This window comes from Hyperolius riggenbachi, chromosome 6, assembly GCF_040937935.1.
Source record: "Hyperolius riggenbachi isolate aHypRig1 chromosome 6, aHypRig1.pri, whole genome shotgun sequence".
In the NCBI taxonomy this organism is placed as follows: Eukaryota; Metazoa; Chordata; class Amphibia; order Anura; family Hyperoliidae; genus Hyperolius; species Hyperolius riggenbachi.
Window position 1 is genome coordinate 164,947,019 of NC_090651.1, and position 22,475 is coordinate 164,969,493.

The 22,475-nt window shown below is 44.2% G+C and overlaps 1 protein-coding gene across 1 annotated transcript in view; it reads right to left on the reverse strand.

The window, feature by feature from the left end:
- Positions 1-2,709: 2,709 nt before the first annotated feature.
- Positions 2,710-22,475, reverse strand: part of LRRC52 (leucine rich repeat containing 52) — a 122,903-nt gene continuing 103,137 nt past the window's right edge. The window contains exon 2 of the mRNA XM_068242109.1: positions 2,710-3,129. Within this exon, the coding sequence (XP_068098210.1) occupies positions 2,840-3,129 (290 nt within the window). The 3' untranslated portion in view covers positions 2,710-2,839. The remainder of the gene's footprint in view (positions 3,130-22,475) is intronic.

Consider the following 22,475-nt stretch of genomic DNA (forward strand, 5'->3'; position numbering starts at 1 on the left):
ACGCTTTCTATGTGGAAGATCGGGGGTTAACAACCCGCCGGCGCTGCTAATTGACCGGCGGGTTGACGTCGCGGGTGGGCGGAGCCTATTGCTGGTGGACGCATCTAGCGCGCGATCCCAGGCCACTTACTGCAGAATGAGCCGCCGCTGATGGGCGTATTCCGGTCGTTCTGCACACCACTTTGCCGCCGCTCATCGGCTGTGGGCGGTCGGCAAGTGGTTAACCCTTGTTTTGATTCCTGGATACTCTTGCCTGCCGCCTGGACTTAGCTCTGCCTGTTTACTGGATACCCTTGCCTGCCGCCTGGACTGACCTCTGCCTGTTTACTGGATAACCTTGCATGCTACCTGGACTGGACATTCTAAATATACTTGAACCAATCTTTGTCTGTTGCTTGAATAACCTTGCATGCAGACTTTGCATGAGCTCTCATACTGTATATTACGTGGATCATCCATTACCTTTTGAATAACCTTGCATATGGACCTTACATGAACTCTCTCATTACCTGGATCATTAATTGCCTGTTGAATAACCTTGCATGTGGACTTTGCATGAACCCTCTCATATATACCTGGATCCTTCACTGCCTGTTCCTGATACATCTATCATTACTGTCAATCGACGCTGAGGGCCTCATCCTCCTGAATCAAGGTAAATGCCCTGTGTGATACTTATAAACTAGTGTTTGTATATTTTAAACTTCAATTGCAGCTCCTTATGCAGTTTAGTTAGGAGGGGGGCAGATGAGAGGGCGTTTCCTGCACGCTGGTGCCCCTGCTGGTCATATAGCCATAGTCTATGTGCGACTGAACCCTCTTCAATGATTGACTGAATTGCTCAGCCTCTGCTCAATTAAGTACTGAAGACTAGGTGTAATGTATTTGCACTTCTGATTGGCTGACAGGCAGGCTGCAGATTCACAAAGCGGTGCTAACCCAGTTAGAGACTTTAGGCGTGATAACCATTGCACCATGCTGGTGAAAAGCCAGTTTAGGCGTGATAAGTTTAGGCATGATAAGTTTAGATAAGTTTAGATCGCGCGCAAAGTCCCGCACGCAAAGCAGCGCCATTAAATTGTATGCGAAGTGCACCAGACTTTGCCAGCGCAAAACTTTTGATCAGCTGTGCACCGCGGTGCTAACCCAGTTGGTGCTTAAACTTATCACGCCTAAACTTATCACACCTAAACCTATCATGCCTAAACTGAGTTTAAAGGGCTTTTCACCAGCGTGCTAACTGTTAGCACCGCTTTGGGAATCAGGCCCTATATAAGTGGCAGAATGCTGTCTGGGAGTGAGCAATCCTTTTGTGTTTGGTAAGTTGAAGGAGTGGTGGGGGTGAGTTCCTGGTGGTGGCAGCTCCGGGGCTCACCTGCACTCCCCTATTGTGTTACATGCTGGTTTGGTGGTCCTGAACAGTAGCAGCAGTGCTCGGGGCCCCCGCCTGTCATGTGCACTAGTGTTTGTGTATCATACAATATACATAGATATACCCCTACATGTACTCATCCATTCTGCACAGTACTATATGCTTTTACGGTACATACAATGGACAACCCCGCGCTGTACACTTTCCAATACCCTGTACTATGTACTATCCTCCAAGTGTAACCATGCTCAACAGACTCCTGCTAGCAGATTTTGCTACATTTTATTTTCCTTCAACTTTCACTGTGCCCAATGGGTATCAATCTGCTAGTGTTAATAAAAAATGAAAAACAGCCTCCTTGTTTTTTTTTCTTTTTTTAACAAATTGCAGCCTCGAGCCACATAAGCTGTTTCAGCCACACTTTGGAATTACCAGCAATTCCGCTAGGCTAATGAAAGTCAATGAAGGTTAATTCACAGGAGAAATTGCAAATTAATACCCCAAATTGCACTTACTGGTCTTGCTGCATTTTTGAAGCATTTGTGCTCCTAATTGCTGCAAAATCACTATTTAATTGCTGAATTGCAATTGTGCAGCAAATGTACTACCCAGAGCAAAAAAGAAAAAAATGCAAATCACAATCACTGTACAATCACTTGCAGTAAATAAAAAAATCACTTTTGAGGCGCAGGATATTGCTCAGAAAAATGTCACAAAAATCAGTATTATCTCATACTAGCATAGTAGCTCAGTGATTGTGATTACCAGAGGGCTTCAGCCCTAAGTAGTTTTACATTCCACTTTTAAAGGAAACCTAAAGTAAAATAAAAGATGCCTGTTTAACTTACTTGGGTCTTCTTCCAGCTCCCTGATGTCCTTCTGATCCCTCTGCATCATTCTGCACTGCTCCAAAAAGTAGAAGTGTTCTTCTGAAAGCTGCATTTACAGCCACAGTCCACGCACCTCCTGAAGGCACTCCTGTTGCAGGGAGCGTTATGCGCTTGCGCGGTTTGTAAAAATTAAAACTTCGCAAGCTCAGAACGCTCCCTGCTACGGGAGCACAATCTAGGAGACGGGCGGATGAGGCCACGCATGCGCAGTAGCCCACAGCTGGCACAGTCTGCCAGCATTAAGAAGGGCACTTCTGCTGAATGGAGCAGCGTGGAATGATGGCAAGGGACCAGGAGGACTTCAGGGGGCTAGAAGAAGCCCAGGTAAGTTAAACTGGCATCTTTTATTCACTTTAGGTACCCTTTAAAGAAACTTCGAAGGTCATTTGGAAATCTGTTTGGCCAACTAAAACCCTCACTTAAATATGAACTATAGAAATGCAGAAATATTTTTTTGAATATTTTATAATTCCATGCTGAGTTTACACCTTGGAGAGAATTTACTAGACTATCAAATGAAATGATAAGAAGGTTGTCAGAAATGGATAACTTGATGTACTATATGCCTTGCAATGATCTAGGCCTCTTCTTTTTTCTTTGGTTTTGGAGGTGGGGGAGGCTCTTCATCTTCTTCATCTTCATCATCTTCAGTTGTGCCACACAGTCGATCATAGATAACAATGCAGACACCAGTTAGCCAGGCTACTACTGTTCCAGAGCCAAATATGACAAAACCTACAAGTGTGAGGAAAATGTAGTCTCTCTCATATAGGTTGGTGAAACACATGAGATTGATATGTTTTTCAGTATTTTTCAATAATTCTCCATGGATTTGCAACGGTGTGGTACATGTCATGTTTTCTTCATCTGCAATTACATACAAAAACAGCAAGGAGTTAGGACTTTCCAATTATGCTTGACATGAGCACTGCTGTGTCTATACTCTGATTCAGTACCAGCTTCTCCAAGACTCTTACTGCACTCACTGTGCTCTGCATATCAAATCTGGTCCTCATTTATATTTTTTGTGTACCTGGGCCAACTTTCTTGCAGATCCCTTTCCTTGTACAGCACCACCCTCTTCCTGTGCAGACCCCTCTTTTATGTCTAACATTCAATGGAATTGGCTTACAGTGATGACAGGGTCAGGAGCTGATGAAATCGGCTCCTGACCAGCTCATAGAGCTCTGCCGTCATATTGACAGCAGGGCGAGTGGTTTGCTGCGGGGGCAGAGCGACGTGATCAGTGACGATTGTTGAAACCTACGTCCTGTCAGAGCTGCGCAGCCACAAGCAGGACATAGATTTCAACTCCGCTGGTCTGGAAGTGGAAAAACGAGCACTAAGTTTTACACATTTTCCAATAACACTGGTGCCTACAAACATGTTATGAGGTAGATTGTGTTAAAGGGATTGTGGAAGTGCTAGGCCAAATAAAGGCAACAACAAATATATATATTTTTTTACTTTAGCTTTTAACTAGTTTGTAAATAAACAGTACCAAACCGTAACCCCTATTGGCTTGCGAGAGTTTACTATGTGGTCATAGCTTTTAGTGTAAACTCTTTCTATGCCTAAACTTAATGCAATTTTAAAATAATGCAATCATTTTTATTACTATATTTGTTTATTTATTCATGGATAAGCCAGTTCATGGCTAAGCCGACTCCCCCATTTTTCTTTCTAAAAAATCTTTAACCACTTGCCGACCGCCCCCAGCCGATGGGCGGCGGCAAAGACTGGGCCCAAACGACCGCAATACGCCCATCGGCGGGGGCGGCTGCGGGAGTGGCTATGCGGCGATCGCGTCATTTGTGACGCGATCAGCCGCCGGGGACTGGCTCCGCCCACCGCTCGTAGTAACCCGCCGGCCGTTCGGAAGCGCCGGCGGGTTACTAGCACCCGGATCGCCGCATTTACATTGTATAATAGGCTTTGTAATGTATACAAAGCCTATTATACTGGCTGCCTCCTGCCCTGGTGGTCCCAGTGTCCGAGGGACCACCAGGGCAGGCTGCAGCCACCCTAGTCTGCACCCAAGCACACTGATTTCCCCCCCCCTGCCCCCTGATCGCCCACGGCACCCCTCAGACCCCCCCCTGCCCACCCCCCAGACCACTGTTTGCACCCAGTCACCCCCCTAATCACCCATCAATCACTCCCTGTCACTATCTGTCAACGCTATTTTTTTTATCCCCCCCCCTGCCCACTGCCCCTCCTGATCACCCCCCACCCCTCAGATTCTCCCCAGACCCCCCCCCCCCGTGTACTGTATGCATCTATCCCCCCTGATCACCTGTCAATCACCAGTCAATCACCCCCTGTCACTGCTACCCATCAATCAGCCCCTAACCTGCCCCTTGCGGGCAATCTGATCACCCACCCACACCAATAGATCGCCCGCAGATCCGACATCAGATGACCTCCCAAATCCATTGTTTACATCTATTCTCTCCTCTAAACACCCACTAATTACCCATCAATCACCTATCAATCACCCCCTATCACCACCTGTCACTGTTACCCATCAGATTAGGCCCTAATCTACCCCTTGCGGGCACCCAATCACCCGCCCACACGCTCAGATTGCCCTCAGACCCCCCTTTATCAATTCGCCAGTGCAATATTTACATCTGTTATTCCCTGTAATAACCCACTGATCACCTGTCAATCACCTATCAATCACCCCCTGTCACTGCCACCCATCAATCAGCCCCTAACCTGCCCCTTGCGGGCAATCTGATCACCCACCCACACCAATAGATCGCCCTCAGATCCGACATCAGATCACCTCCCAAGTGCAGTGTTTACATCTCTTCTCTCCTCTAAACACCCACTAATTACCCATCAATCACCTATCAATCACCCCCTATCACCACCTGTCACTGTTACCCATCAGATTAGACCCTAATCTGCCCCTTGCGGGCACCCAATCACCCGCCCACACACTCAGATTGCCCTCAGACCCCCCCTTATCAATTCGCCAGTGCAATATTTACATCTGTTATTCCCTGTAATAACCCACTGATCACCTGTCAATCACCTATCAATCACCCCCTGTCACTGCCACCCATCAATCACCCCCTGTCACTGCCACCCATCAATCAGCCCCTAACTTGCCCCTTGCGGGCAATCTGATCACCCACCCACACCAATAGATCGCCCGCAGATCCGACATCAGATCACCTCCCAAGTGCAGTGTTTACATCTCTTCTCTCCTCTAAACATCCACTAATTACCCATCAATCACCCCCTATCACCACCTGTCACGGTTACCCATCAGATTAGACCCTAATCTTCCCCTTGCGGGCACCCAATCACCCGCCCACACCTCAGAACGTCCTCAGACCCCAGCCCTGATCACCTCGCCAGTGCATTGCTTGCATCTATTTCCCCCCTCTAATCACACCTTGAGACACCCATCAATCACCTCCTGTCACCCCCTAGCACACCTACCCATCAGATCAGGCCCTAATTTGCCCCGTGTGGGCTCCTGATCACTCGGCCAAACCCTCAGGTCCCCCTCAGACCCCCTTCCGATCACCTCCCCAGTGCATTGATTGCATCTATTTTCCCCTCTAACCGCCCCCTGAGACACCCATCAATCACCTCCTGTCACCCCCCTAGCACTCCTATCCATCAGATCAGGCCCAAAACATCCTGTCATCTAAGAGGCCACCCTGCTTATGACCGGTTCCACAAAATTTGCCCCCTCATAGACCACCTGTCATCAAAATTTGCAGATGCTTATACCCCTGATCAGTCATTTTGAGAAATTTGGTTTCCAGTCTACTCACAGTTTTGGGCCCGTAAAATGCCAGGGCAGTATTGGAACCCCACAAGTGACCCCATTTTAGAAAGAAGACACCCCAAGGTATTCTGTTAGGTGTATGATGAGTTCATAGAAGATTTTATTTGTTGTCAAAAGTTAGCGGAAATTAGATTTTTATTGTTTTTTTCACAAAGTGTCATTTTTCACTAACTTGTGACAAAAAATAAAATCTTCTATGAACTCACCATACCCCTAACGGAATACCTTGGGGTGTCTTCTTTCTAAAATGGGGTCACTTGTGGGGTTCCTATACTGCCCTGGCATTTTAGGGGCCCTAAACCGTGAGGAGTAGTCTAGAAAACAAATGCCTCAAAATGACCTGTGAATAGGACGTTGGGCCCCTTAGCGCACCTAGGCTGCAAAAAAAGTGTCACACATGTGGTATCGCCATACTCAGGAGAAGTAGTATAATGTGTTTTGTGGTGTATTTTTACACATACCCATGCTGGGTGGGAGAAATCTCTCTGTAAATGGACAATTGTGTGTAAAAAAAATCAAAAATGTGTCATTTACAGAGATATTTCTCCCACCCAGCATGGCTATATGTAAAAATACACCACAAAACACATTATACTACTTCTTCTGAGTACGGTGATACCACATGTGACACTTTTTTGCAGCCTAACTGTGCTAAGGGGCCCAAAGTCCAATGAGTACCTTTAGGATTTCACAGGTCATTTTGAGACATTTGGGTTCAAGACTACTCCTCACGGTTTAGGGCCCCTAAAATGCCAGGGCAGTATAGGAACCCCACAAGTGACCCCATTTTAGAAAGAAGACACCCCAAGGTATTCTGTTAGGTGTATGATGAGTTCATAGAAGATTTTATTTTTTGTCACAAGTTAGCGGAAATTGATATGTATTGTTTTTTTTTTTCACAAAGTGTCATTTTCCGCTAACTTGTGACAAAAAAAAAAATCTTCTATGAACTCACCATACTCCTAACAGAATACCTTGGGGTGTCTTCTTTCTAAAATGGGGTCACTTGTGGGGTTCCTATACTGCCCTGGCATTTTAGGGGCCCTAAACCGTGAGCAGTAGTCTAGAATCCAAATGCCTCAAAATGACCTGTGAATAGGACGTTAGGCCCCTTAGCGCACCTAGGTTGCAAAAAAGTGTCACACACGTACTCAGAAGAAGTAGTATATTGTGTTTTGGGGTGTATTTTTACACATACCCATGCTGGGTGGGAGAAATATCTCTGTAAAAGGACAATTGTGTGTAAAAAAAATCAAACAATTGTCATTTACAGAGATATTTCTCCCACCCAGCATGGGTATGTGTAAAAATACACCCCAAAACACATTATACTACTTCTCCTGAGTACGGCGGTACCACATGTGTGGCACTTTTTTGCACCCTAAGTGCGCTAAGAGGCCCAAAGTCCAATGAGTACCTTTAGGATTTCACAGGTCATTTTGAGACATTTGGTTTCAAGACTACTCCTCACGGTTTAGGGCCCCTAAAATGCCAGGGCAGTATAGGAACCCCACAAATGACCCCATTTTAGAAAGAAGACACCCCAAGGTATTCCGTTAGGAGTATGGTGAGTTCATAGAAGATTTTATTTTTTGTCACAAGTTAGCGGAAAATGACACTTTGTGAAAAAAAACAATTAAAATCAATTTCCGCTAACTTGTGACAAAAAAAAAAATCTTCTATGACAGTGTTCTCCCCAGAATTTTTTTTCCAGCCGGGTGGCATGAAATAGTAGCCGGGTGGCATGAAAAAGTAGCCGGGTGGGGCGAGTTGAAAATGCAGGGCAACTGTGCGTACAGCATAGGAGGTGAGCCGATGACAGCCGGGTGGTCACCAAATCTAGCCGGGTGGAGCACCCGGCTAAAAGAGCCTGGGGAGAACACTGTATGAACTCACCATCCTCCTAACGGAATACCTTGGGGTGTCTTCTTTCTAAAATGGGGTAATTTGTGGGGTTCCTATACTGTCCTGGCATTTTAGGGGCCCTAAACCGTGAGGAGTAGTCTTGAAACGAAATTTCTCAAAATGACCTGTGAAATCCTAAAGGTACTCATTGAACTTTGGGCCCCTTAGCGCAGTTAGGGTGCAAAAAAGTGCCACACATGTGGTATCGCCGTACTCAGGAGAAGTAGTATAATGTGTTTTGGGGTGTATTTTTCCACATACCCATGCTGAGTGGGAGAAATATCTCTATAAATAGACAATTGTGTGTAAAAAAAATAAAACAATTGTCATTTACGGAAATATTTCTCCCACCCACCAAAACACATTATACTACTTCTCCTGAGTACGGCAATACCACATGTGTGGCACTTTTTTGCAGCCTAACTGCGCTAAGGGGCCAAAAGTCCAATGAGCATCTTTAGGCTTTACAGGGGTGCTTACAATTAGGCACCCCCCAAAATGCCAGGACAGTGAACACACCCCACAAATGACCCCATTTTGGAAAGTAGACACTTCAAGGTATTCAGAGAGGAGCATAGTGAGTCCGTGGCAGATTTCATTTTTTTTTGTCGCAAGTTAGAAGAAATGGAAACTTTTTTTTTCTTTTTTTTTGTCAGAAAGTGTCATTTTCCGCTAACTTGTGACAAAAAATAAAATCTTCTATGAACTCACCATGCCTCTCACTGAATACTTTGGGATGTCTTCTTTCCAAAATGGGGTCATTTGGGGGGTATTTGTACTATCCTGGAATTTTAGCCCCTCATGAAACCTGACAGGTGCGCAGAAAAGTCAGAGATGCTTGAAAATGGGAAAATTCACTTTTGGCACCATAGTTTGTAAACGCTATAACTTTTACCCAATCCAATAAATATACACTGAATGTTTTTTTTTTATCAAAGACATGTAGCAGAATAACTTTTGCGCTCAAATGTATAGGAAATTTTACTTTATTTGAAAAATGTCAGCACAGCAAGTTAAAAAAGTCATTTTTTTGCCAAAATTCATGTCTTTTTTGATGAATATAATAAAAACTAAAACTCGCAGCAGCAATCAAATAGCAGCAAAAGAAAGATGTATTAGTGACAAGAAAAGGAGGTAAAATTCCTTTAGGTGGTAGGTTGTATGACCGAGCAATAAACCGTGAAAGCTGCAGTGGTCTGAATGGAGAAAAAGGCTCTGGTCCTTAAGGGGTGAAAAGACTGTGGTCCTCAAGTGGTTAAAATAGCCTTCAATGTAGGAAAAACATTCAAGCCCTTTTTAAATGCAAATATAAAATATGCTGTAATTACTTCCTGTGGTGAGCTATTCTACTCTTACTATGAAGAACAGTAAGACACAGGTAAACAGATGGTAAAATCTACATTCCACCATGAGTAGTTCATGTCCTCTTGTACTTTGTACAGGCCTATGCTTAAAACGCTAATTAGCTAAGCCTTTATATTGCCCTTGGAGATAATTATACATGCTAACTAGATTGACTCTAAATCGTTTCATCAGGGCAGTTTCTAGGCTAAATTGCACCCAGAGCAAGGGTGTAGAAAATTTTGCCGACCCTTAACACCAACCTTCCCCACCCGTGGACGAACTTTATTTGCCATGCGGTATTTAAGCCCCAGTGTAGGCAGCTAGGTATAGGTGTCCCCAGTATAGGTATCCAGGCATAGGTGCTTCCAGTATAGGTAGCAAGGCATTGGTGCCCCCAGTACAAGTAGCCAGGCATAGGTGCCCCCAGTATAGGTAGCCATGTCCCCAGTATAGATGGCCAGGCACAGGTGTCCACAGTATAGGTAGAAAGGCATAGGTGCACCCTGTATAGGTAGCCATGCATAGGTGCCCTCTGTATAGGTAGCCAGGCATAGTTGCCCCCAGACGGTATAAGTAGCCAGGCAAAGTTGCACCTGGTATAGGTTAATCAGATAAAAATGCACCAGTATAGGTGATGGAGGGGGAGCCAGGCAACACTGGCACTCAGCCATGGAGCGGGGGGCCCGACTTCACCCTCCCTTGCTCTCCTCAGGCCCCCATCCGTGCTCCTCCTTCCACAGCAGAGTAAGTGCAATGGTAATCCTGAAATAGATACAACTCACCACCTTCTGGGCTCCATGCAACAATCACTTGCCGCTGGTCTCCTCTGTCTACAGCATTGCTTACCCTTACTATTTCCTGATTAGCAGGAAGTGCCAGGCAACTGCTATTGTTTAAAAGGAAATAAATATTGCAGCTTCTATAGGCCTCACACCTCAGGTTTCCTTTCAAAGAGTCAATATTTTGTGTGCTCACCATTATTTTCCAGCACTACCTTAACTCTCTTGGGTATGTAGTTTGCTAGAGCTTCACAAGTTGCCACTGGAATCCTCTTCCACTCCTCCATGATGAAGCTGGGGGATGTAGAGACCTTGCGCTACTCTACCTTCTGTTTGAGAATGCCCTACAGGCAGTGCACTTCTGATATTCTTGCGAGTCACACACTATACGTGTTGCTGAAACGTGCATGGCAATGCGTATAATGTGAATGGGGCTGTATAGAAATAGGCATATAGAGCACAAGAGTGGGCAGATGATCATAGAATGGTCAGACAAGAGAGTGATCAGAAAAAGCAAGTCAGAGGTGTTGGACAGAAATACAGTGATGCTGGGAATACACCATAAGTTTTTTCAGCAGATGATGGTTCGATAGATGATTTCCAATATGTCCGATCTTATTTTCGATCATTTTTCTGATCGATTTCTCATAGAAGTGAATGGAAATTGATAAGAAAAGATAAGAAAATCAATTGGAAATAAGATCGGGCAGTAAATCGACTGAAAAATCTCATCGTGTTGTGATGATCCGCTCAGCTGGCTGCACAGGCAGACAGCTGTTTGACCATTCCTCTAGTCTGTGGGCTGCAGGTCGCGTTTAGTTTGTGTTTGTTATTTTCGTTACTTCACATTGTCGTTTGCTGTGCCTTTGCTCCTCTCGTGTTCTGTTCTGATCTGTCTTGTGTCACTTCTGGCAATCGCCCATCTCGCGATCGCATTCCTACTTTTGTTTCTGCTGATGTGTGTTCACCGTCGCAGGGTCGTGACTAGATTGGTGAACACACATTCATCCTGTACCTGTGCTCTTTCTCTTTAAGGGCTGTTCAGTCCTGCATTGTCTTGATCTGTACAATCCCCATCTGGCATCTGTGGCCGTGCAGCGATTTTACTCGTCTGCACTCCACAGCGCCATCTGCCGGTCGGAATTGCCCTCTGCTGGTGCATTGCACCTAGCCTGGGAAGGTTACGCTTGTGGAAGGTTTTCGCTGTGTCAGTGCGCATCTCGTGCACTGACCACGAAAACGACTCCGCAATCGTTACACGTGTATTCCCAGTATTAGAGAAAGATTTGAGAGTAGGTGAGCAGAGAGAGTGAAAGAGCAGTGTTAAAGAAAACGTTTCAGAGAAGGGGCGGGCAAAGAGAGGGAGCAAATAGACCAAGCAAGCAGTAATCTCTCACTGACACCTCCTCACCCTGAATTTCCACTGTCCCATGCTGGCTGTGAGGAAGTCTCAGACGAGGGAGGATTCTACTGCACCACCCTCTAAAGCTGGTCCGGGATTGAGTTGTTGGAGGGGAGGGGGGATCTGAGAGCAGGGCCCTCTTCCAAACAGATGTGCTATTACTATCGCTCTGCCTCCCCCTCCGCTTGCATGTACTGTAGTCCCATAGAAATTGCTATGGGACTACAAGAAAATGGCCACCATTTAAAAATATGTCCTCAAATGCAGACTCCAGTGGCCATTTTCTATGCAATTTTTACGGGACTACAGTACATGTGAGTGGAGATAGAGGCGGAGCAGTGGTATATGTCACATCAAGTTGGAAGGCAGCAGAGGGAGCCATGTAGAAAAAAAAAAGAATCTTTGTATATACAGACCTGTTCGCTGGGCCACAGACGCACTGGGGCCCCATATATCGAGCCCCCCTGTAGTGTCTTGTCAGTGATCCTGGGTGTACTATTGTATATATCATGTATAATTATGTTCTGTATTATTGTGCTACTTTATATAATGGTGGCCATTAAAGATACAATTCTTCGAACGATCGATTCTCTGAGGGCACATATAATTAAAAAAAACTATGCTACCTAATCCGGGAGGCTGGGTGGATCAGGTAGCCACCGTACATGCCAATCTCCGCCACTCTGTTGGCTTGCTATGGCCGACTTTTGTTCTTGTGACCTCTGGGGTCATGATGGTGGAAGGAGAGAAAGATTCTCTCCCAGCGTGCAGGGAGGTGGGGTAGTGGCAGGGGGCATGGCCAGGGAGAGAAAGCTGCCCTATAGCAGCTGGGGGAAGCTTACAGGAACGCCCCTAGTTGGTATTTTGAGCAGGGAATCCCTCTCCTCCCATTTTCCTCTGAAATAGCGACAATTATTGTCGTCAATTTGGGTGTTTGGTGGAGGGGGGGGGGGGGGGGGGCTGTTATAGCGCGGCGGGGGGGGGGGGGGGCACAGAGGCATGTCATGAGGCAGTGGACATGCCTGTGTGTCCCATCTGCCCCTCTCACCCCGCCTCGGGTTCTCTTTAAAATCAATTATGTAGCGAAAGACTGCAGCCATCATGTAGATTATTCTAAAACAGAATGGGGCTGCTGAAAGATTAGCAAGTTGGCTGTTGTTTGATTGCAGTCTCATACAGATGCTTACAGTGTGAACTTGTAAAAACTCACAGTGTAAAAGAAAATAATCTAATTTCTGCATTTATTAAAAAAAAATATTTTGCTGTGGATGTAGCATGCAATTGCAACCACACACCCGGTCTATGATCTGCTGTGACCCCGGGGAGGGGGGCACATTCTAACCACATCATAACTGACAAAAGTTAATTATTCCAGTCCAGGTTTGCAGGATCATTTTTCATATCCCCAGTGAAAATGCTTGGAGGGTCACTAGAGTAAATTAGGACCATTGTATTTGATTGACTTTTACTATATACCATAGTATTCATCTTTTCTTTTTATCTTTCTATGAAATTATATTATGCATCTTTGTTACATATAGAACATGTCAATATACAAGTAATTATCTATACAACTTCCAACATATTTAATTATCATGCATATTTGATGTATTAGTACGCATTCGGTGGGATTTATACTAATTTTCAAACTGTAGACATTATTTATAACAAATGTGTATCTTCTCCACTTTTCAGTCCCTTGCTTATGTACTGTATAATTCTTAAGAACATAATATTATGTCTCCCAGAACAGTCTTTAGCTTAAAGACGTTAATATAAAACTTCTGTAGTTCCTACCAATTTTGCACTGTATTTAATAAAACACAGTTAATAGAGTCTGTATATCAGTGAAAGAAGCATTACTGAACAAGTATGACTGCCTGCATCTAAGGTAGTACCTTACTCATTTTCTGCCTCCTATTGTTTCACTACTCATGTAATTCAGTCTATTAAGTCATGGAGGAATACATAATATCATCAGCTTACCCCATCATATTGGCAGACAGCGTTCTCAGATCGATAAAAGGAGATACAAAGGCCAAATACCAGCAGAGATACGTTAAGGTGATCGTTATTCTATATCAGCGTCAGCTGGAGCATGATCAGTTGACTTGATCTCATCAGGTAACCCTGCCTGCGCCACTGATGCCAGCATCTCTCAGTCAGAAATCTACTGCAATTATTGCACTCTGTTAAGCATACCTATAGAATGACTACAATATATAAAACTGTACTAAAAATATACAGGATATTAAAAGAACACATGGGAATTCTATCAATGTAAGAAATTAAACATTTAATAAAGGTGCAGGAAAACAGTATACCATTAATGCAGATAAAGAAAATGCAAGTATGTATACTGTAAACAATTAATTTGCTTAATACTTCCCTTTCTTACATGAGTAGTATATACAGGCATAATACCTGTACTACTGTACACATAATTTTGAATAAGTTATGAGAAGTAGTATTAGCGCAAACATAATGTAATAAGCATATCTGCTACTTTAAATTCTAGACAGTGTTGTGTTTTTTACACTATGCTCTAGGGACAGGTCTTCTTTTACTGCCCTTCCCCAAAAGTATGTATTAGCTGTAACCGTATCCTCCAACCTGAAGGCCAGGACAGACTTTGCCCCATAAGCAGAGACATAGCTAGGGTTTTCAGCCCGGGGACAAAGACAGTTTTTGCTCCCCCCCCCTGGGTAAAATGAGCATGGCCGTGCATCAGAATGTGGTCATGGTCATAGGTGGGGTCTATTTACAAATGCTGTTTAGATAATCAAATGTGCCCCTTCCCCCATTCAAATAGCCAGGTGTTTCCCCCTATAGATAGCCAGATGTGTCCCCCTGCAGATAGCCAGATGTCCCCTGCTTTTTCTGCTGCTATTAAACCTTCTGCACTCCTCTGCAGAGGGACGGAGAGAAGCAGGGGTACTGCTGCACCCGGGGGCATACAGTGGTGTGAAAAACTATTTGCCCCCTTCCTGATTTCTTATTCTTTTGCATGTTCGTCACACTTAAATGTTTCTGCTCATCAAAAACCGTTAACTATTAGTTAAAGATAACCTAATTGAACACAACATGCAGTTTTAAATGATGGTTTTTATTATTTAGTGAGAAAAAAAACTCCAAATCTACATGGCCCTGTGTGAAAAAGTGATTGCCCCCCCCCCCTTGTTAAAAAATAACTTAAAGGTGGTTTATTACACCTGAGTTCAATTTCTGTAGTCACCCCCAGGCCTGATTACTGCCACACCTGTTTCAATCAAGAAATCACTTAAATAGGAGCTATCTGACACAGAGAAGTAGACCAAAAGCACCTCAAAAGCTAGACATCATGCCAAGATCCAAAGAAATTCAGGAACAAATGAGAACAAAAGTACTGTAATTGAAATCTATCAGTCTGGTAAAGGTTATAAAGCCATTTCTAAGGCTTTGGGACTCCAGCAAACCACAGTGAGAGCCATTATCCACAAATGGCAAACACATGGAACAGTGATGAACCTTCCCAGGAGTGGCCGGCCGACCAAAATTACCGCAAGAATGCAGAGAAAACTCATCCGAGAGGCCACAAAAGACCCCAGGACAACATCTAGAGAACTGCAGGCCTCACTTGCCTCAATTAAGGTCAGTGTTCACGACTCCATCATAAGAAAGAGACTGGGCAAAAACGGCCTGCATGGAAGATATGCAAGGCGCAAACCACTTTTAAGCAAAAAGAACATTAAGGCTCGTCTCAATTTAGCTAAAAAAAATCTCAATGATTGCCAAGACTTTTGGGAAAATACCTTGTGGACCGATGAGACAAAAGTTGAACTTTTTGAAAGGTGCATGTCCCGTTACATCTGGTGTAGAAGTAACACAGCATTTCAGCAGAAGAACATCATACCAACAGTAAAATATGGTGGTGGTAGTGTGATGGTCTGGGGTTGTTTTGCTGCTTCAGGACCTGGAGGGCTTGCTGTGATAGATGGAACCATGAATTCTACTGTCTGCCAAAAAATCCTGAAGGAGAATGTCCGGCCATCTGTTCATCAACTCAAGCTGAAGCGATCTTGGGTGCTGCAGCAGGACAATGACCCAAAACACACCAGCAAATTCACCTCTGAATGGCTGAAGAAAAACAAAATGAAGACTTTGGAGAAGCCTAGTCGAAGTCCTGACCTGAATCCTATTGAGATGTTGTGGCATGACCTTAAAAAGGCGGTTCATGCTAGAAAACCCTCAAATAAAGCTGAATTACAACAATTCTGCAAAGATGAGTGGGCCAAAATTCCTCCAGAGCGCTGTAAAAGACTCGTTGCAAGTTATCGCAAATGCTTGATTGCAGTTATTGCTGCTAAGGGTGGCCCAACCAGTTATTAGGTTCAGGGGGCAATTTCTTTTTCACACAGGGCCATGTAGGTTTTGAGGTTTTTTTCTCACTAAATAATAAAAAACATAATTTAAAACTGCATTTTGTGTTCAATTATGTTATCTTTGACTAATAGTTAACGGTTTTTGATGAGCAGAAACATATAAGTGTGACAAACATGCAAAAGAATAAGAAATCAGGAAGGGGGCAAATAGTTTTTCACACCACTGTATGTCCCCCCTTGCCCGCCCATAGCTATGCCTCTGCCCATTAGACAATCTGTCCAATCTTTTCACCCTAAAAAAAATTAAAGCATTTCTGATTTTTCTTACATTTTAATATTTGTATTTTATTAGCCATAAGTCTAAAATAACCATTTGCAACATTATTTCCACAAAAAAGCCTACTATACACTGTCGTAACCATGTTCATGAGCAGTGATGAGCGAAAATACCAATATTCTTTTTGCATTCATTTTCATGAAAATTACCGTATATACTCGCAAGCAAGCCGACCCGCATGTAAGCCGACCCCCCCAACTTTTACCTGAAAAAACAGGAAAAAATGATTGACCCCCATATAAGCTGGGGGTAGGAAATGCTGGCTGCGTGATCCCCCCCCCCCCCCCTCCAGTGTGTCCCAGTATAGCTAGTAAAGTGCCCAGTATAGCTAGTAAAGTGCCCAGTATAGTTAGTAAAGTGTAAAAAGGAATAAACGGGATATCTATAACCATATATAAAGTGCCCGTCTCACCCATAAATGTATCTTAGAGAAAAAAAGTGGATTTGGGTAGCACTAGAGCAATATATAATTCAAATGGCTTTATTAAAGATTCAGTAGCAAAAAAGATCAAGCATACATATCATATAAACCCCCCCCTATTAAAAAGTAACAGAAGCACCTATTGTTATGGCCATATTAGTCCTAATTGGAGTGCACTCCTATTCATAAGAACCAATTTGTGTACACACATTAATCTTCAGGCCCATATATAAGGTTATCTTCAGTTGCAACAGCCGGGAATCCAGTAAGCAGTTATCACCTCTGTCACCCCGTTTGCGGAATATAGCAAGCCTCTATGCCTTACACATGTACGCATCCATTACAGACCCGCATTGGGTCTAACCTCAATCCTATTGCTGGCTTTATGGAGTATAACTCACGTAACCTCAGGCGAACCTTCTGCTGGAGTACATCATGGTGGGGTACCCTGCAATTGGGTTTCTCGACCACCGTTACCAGTTGTATGATGTCCGCTGGGATCCCTTTGGTTATCGGCTATGGGAGTGGTTCTTTAAACTTTCATCTCCGTGTGTGGCCGGTTAGAAGGAGAGGAAGGATGCGGAGGCACGGGGGACGCTACGAAGGTAGCTTCCTGGATCGGCGTCACACAGCACGTGACGCGTTTCGTCACTCTGGTCTTCCTCAGACGTACTGCGCATGTGCAAAGCTCTCTTTTATAGCCACGCTGGAACGCATAAAAATACGCTTGTACGCATGTCTTACTGGGGTGACATCTTGTGGATAAATTTGGAACTGCAGTTCAGGGGACAAAAAGTCCGGTATAGACTATAAGAATGATTTTATATTCAAGTCCTTATTCAGGCCGTTTGGGTATAGGCTTCCACATTGGTAAATCCACATGGATTCTTTTCTAAGCAGTTGTTTGTCAAAGTCTCCTCTTCTAGGACTTATATTTAATTTATAGATACCTTTTACTTTAAAACCCGATACGTCAGAGTTATGTACCGTTCTGAAGTGCATTGCCAAGGGGTTCAGTTTTTTCTTGTCAATTGTGGTGCTTCTAATGTTGGACAGGTGTTCTCCGATTCTTGCATTCAATGGTCTATATGTCTTTCCGATATAAATATTTTTTTTTAGCTAGTAAAGTGCCCAGTATGGGTAGGTAGTCCCCCAGTATAGCTAGTAAAGTGCCCAGTATAGCTAGTATAGTGCTCAGTATGGGTAGGTAGCGACCTAGTATAGCTAGTATAGTGCCCAGTATAGCTAGTAAAGTGCCCAGTATGGGTAGGTAGTCCCCCAGTATAGCTAGTAAAGTGCCCAGTATAGCTAGTATAGTGTCCCAGTATAGCTAGTATAGTGCCCAGTATGGCTAGTATAGTGCCCAGTATGGCTAGTATAGTGCTGCCCAGTATGGCTAGTATAGTGCCCAGTATGGCTAGTATAGTGCCCAGTATGGCTAGCATAGTGCCCCAGTATAGCTAGCATAGTGCCCAAGTATAGCTAGCATAGTGCCCCAGTATGGCTAGTATAGTCCCAGTATGGGTAGGTGGGTGGGTAGGTAGGTAGTGCCCCTCCCCGCTCCCCCCGCGGCCACCACTGCTATTACCTTAGGCGGCGCCGCTTCCTCTATCCCCGTCCTGCTCCGGTAACTAATTCACAGCAGCGCGCCCCTCGGCGGCTGCTGTGATGACGGAGGAAACCATAGAGAGCGGCTTCCTGTAGCGGCGATGTGTCTTTGCAAGACAGCTCCAGCTCAGTCAGATTAGATGGACAGCGTTTGTGAACAGCAGTTTTCAGATCTTGCCACAGATTCTCGATTGGATTTAGATCTGGACTTTGACTGGGCCATTCTAACAAATAGATATGTTTTGTTTTAAACCATTCCATTGTTGCCCTGGCTTTATGTTTAGGGTCATTGTCCTGCTGGAAGGTGAACCTCTGCCCCAGTCTCAAGTCTTTTGCAGTCTCCAAGAGGTTTTCTTAAAAGTTTGCCCTGTATTTGGCTCCATCCATCTTCCCATCAACTCTGACCAGCTTCCCTGTCCCTGCTGAAGAGATGCACCCCCGAGCATGATGCAGCCACCACCATATTTGACAGTGGGGATGGTGTGTTCAGAGTGATGTGCAGTGTTAGTTTTCTGACACACATAGCGTTTTGCATTTTGGCCGAAAAGTATCATTTTGGTCTCATCTGACCAGAGCACCTTCTTCCACATGGTTGCTGTGTCCCCCCCATGGCTTGTGGCAAACTGCAAACGGGACTTCTTATGCTTTCTGTTAACAATGCCTTTCTTCTTGCCACTCTTCCATAAAGGCCAACTTTGTACAGTGCATGACTATGGACAGAGTCTCCCACCAGAGCTGTAGATCTCTGCAGCTCGTCCAGAGTCAACATGGGCCTTTTGACTGCATTTCTGATCAGCGCTCTCCTTGTTCGGCCTGTGAGTTTAGGTGGATGGCCTTGTCCTCGTAGGTGTACAGTTGTGCCATACTCCTTCCATTTCTGAATGATCGCTTGAACAGTGCTCCGTGGGATGTTCAAGGCTTTGGAAATCTTTTTGTAGCCTAAGCCTGCTTTAAATGTCTCAATAACTTGATCCCTGACCTGTGTTGTGTGTTCTTTGGACTTCACGGTGTTGTTGCTCCCAATATTCTCTTAGACAACCTCTGAGGCCCTCACAGAGCAGCTGTATTTGTACTGACATTAGATTACACACAGGTGCACTCTATTTAGTCATTAGCACTCATCAGGCAATGTCTATAGGCAACTGACTGCACTCAGATCAAAGGGGGCCGAATAATTACGCACACACCACTTTGCAGTTATTATTTGTAAAAAATGTTTGGAATCATGTATGATTTTCGTTCCACTTCTCATATGTACACCACTTTGTGTTGGTATTTCATGTGGAATTCCAATAAAATTGATTCATGTTTGTGGCAGTAATATGACAAAATGTGGAAAACTTCAAGGGGGCCGAATACTTTTGCAACCCACTGTATGTTCATGCTGGATCCATCCTACCTCTGCGTGTTGTCTGTTTCTCTCCTTGTTCCCTCCGGTCCCCATAATCACTGCACAGCAAGGGACAGAATTTCTTTGATGTTCCCTCCTATCACCCTCCTATTCCCTTCCCTCAATGGGGCGTGAGTGTTGTGGGGAAGAGCAGGCAACAGGAAAAATTTGACTTTAGCCAAACGTGATTGACTTTAGCCAAGGAGTGATTCTGGGGACCTGGAGCAATGGGGAGATAACTGTACTGTACTCTTCTATTATCATCTTTCTTCTTTATACTTATTTCTTCATATCTGTATACGGTACTTCTTTTGTCTTTTCTATACAGTATGTTTTCTTGTAACATGCTCGTCTTCTGCATGCTTCTATCTTCTGGCAATTCTCGCATAGGAAATATCTCGAACTGATAATTTCCAGACTCCGCATCAGGTCAGGTGACACGCCAAGAGCCATGGATGCCAGAAATCCGCTGGGAGCTGCTGAATGTTTAGAAGACGGTGCCCAGAGGGTAGGTAAGTGGTTTAAGCCCTGCAAACCCTCAAAAGTTCTGTCCCCGTTATCCCCCTCAGGCATGCCGGCTAGTTGATGCTTCCAGTTTACTGCGTTCTGGATAAGGGGGACTTTGCAGTAATTATCTTACATTTCTGAAGGTGGAGTATTGTGTGTGGGTTTTTAAATATTAGTTAAACTCAAACAAAATACTTTTTTTGTTAATGTGACTAATTTCAAGTCTACATCCTACTCCAGCAAGAAAAATGTTTGTTAAAAAAAAGTTATACTGCCTACAAAGCTGCAGCCATACCACTTTACTATTTGTAGTTAGGGCAAATACATGCTATTTTACTGTTCATTTACAGCTGGCTTCAGACACTCTAACGCCAAGCCTGTAAATGAAATATTATATTGTGGTATTTTGTATCTTTAACTACAGGCAGGATAACGACTGGGAAGATATGGATTTCTGACGGATAAGTATATAATGAGGTGAAGAACTGACCTGTAAATTTGTAAAAGCATTTTCTTTCACCAAAACAAACACTTGGGGTGAAAAGTTTATATTGTCCATGATACAGCGAGATACAATCAACACAAGATGTTATTTCTAGGCTAAGTGCGCTCTAGCATGTTGCCAAGTGAGCTAGTGTGCTAGCTCCTATAACAATGACCCAGTCATGGGATATACAATAAGTGTTGCTGCTGAACCTCTTACCCCTGTTGTTAAGTGCCAACATTCAATGTGCACCTGTTTCCAAGCCAGCAGATGCAATTACACACGATTAGGAAAGATGAACCACTGTGTTGCTTTCCTGAGGAACCCTCACTAATTTGCCTCCATTAAACATGGGTGTATGTTCAATACCAGTAACAAATTACAGCTAAAGGAGCCTATAGTCCACAAGAAATACCATTATATTTTCTGTTTTCAGATAAAAAATATAGACCTAATTTATCAACTGGTTATACTTTATCGAAGCTATAATTTTTTTTCTAGTGATATACACAGACGGCTACATTGTTTTGCAGTACATGTAAAGTAAGGCTCAGCTCACATTAGACATGTTGCATGTCATAGGTTACATTGCTGAGTAATTGTGAGTTTAAATCAGGTGTGCCATTCAGCAAATAACTATTAATGCACTCTGCTGTCCAGGAAAAAATGCACGCTGTAAGACTTTCCTGAAACAGAATGCAGCAGCTAACAAGACAACCACCATATGAAAAGTATGGGTACTTTTTGTATGTCCATCTTGATATGTTTTGTCTGCTGCTTTAAAATCCAAGGCATTAGATGACAGTGTAAACAAGGCGTAATGCGCCATGTCTCTAAATTAAAAAATTAAAATGGAAATACCGGTAGGTCCTGTAGGTTAATTGGTCTTTCCAAACACTTTTGTCATACCTCTCTGTATTTATAAAGAATTAAATATGACAAGTGCACTCCAGTCTTCACAGTCCAGACTTCATTGAATTGAGGTGTTTTTACATGTTTATAAACTACCTGCGGACTGACGCAGTTTAAATCTACGGCGGGCGGGTGGCACTGCGGTTCTGACCGGACGTAAACTCTACGTCCCATTCACCGCCGCCCCCGCCCGTCCCCGCTGCTCTGTCCATGCCGCAATGTGCTGCCCTGCCGTCTCTATGACGGCAGAGCACTGTGAGCCGGGCAGGAGCCGTTTTCATTGGCTCCTGGCCCTGTCATTCCTGTAAGACGTTCCCATTGGCTTACATTGAGTGACAGGGTCAGGAGCCAATGAAAGCGGCTCCTGACCGGCGCACAGCGCTCTGCCGTCATAGCGACGGCAGAGAGAGCAGCCTGCGGCGGGGACAGAGCGACGGGAGCGACTGATTTTAGCGGCGATTCGTCGGGAAGCGGTGGTTTACTGTACCAGCACCCTCTGGTCCTTAAGGGGGCAGAGGGTGCTGGTACTGAAGTGGTTAAATGCGTTTATTCATGATATAGTGTAATGCAAATGCACCGCTACTGAATATACAAATTTATCTTATTCCCTGGTGCTTCCATGGCAGCATACTGTGGGTTCTGGCCCCGCCCGTGAACCCTGTTGGACACCGCAACTATAAATTTGTTGAGCGTATCACCCACCAGTATTCTTTTTCCTTTGTCCTCCCTTTTGGACACTATTTCTATTTTCTTTCCTTCTCTTCATTTCTTTTTTCAGTACCCTTTCTAACCCCAGGGTTTGGGTTTATCCCTTTCCCTGGGAAGTCTCTGCATAGGTACTAAATGTACCTTACACAGAGAGCCCGGTCTTCTTTTCCCGGAGATATACATGTGTGCTAAATGCATACGAATGAGCAATGCCTGCATCAGTATCCTGTGCTAAATGCATACA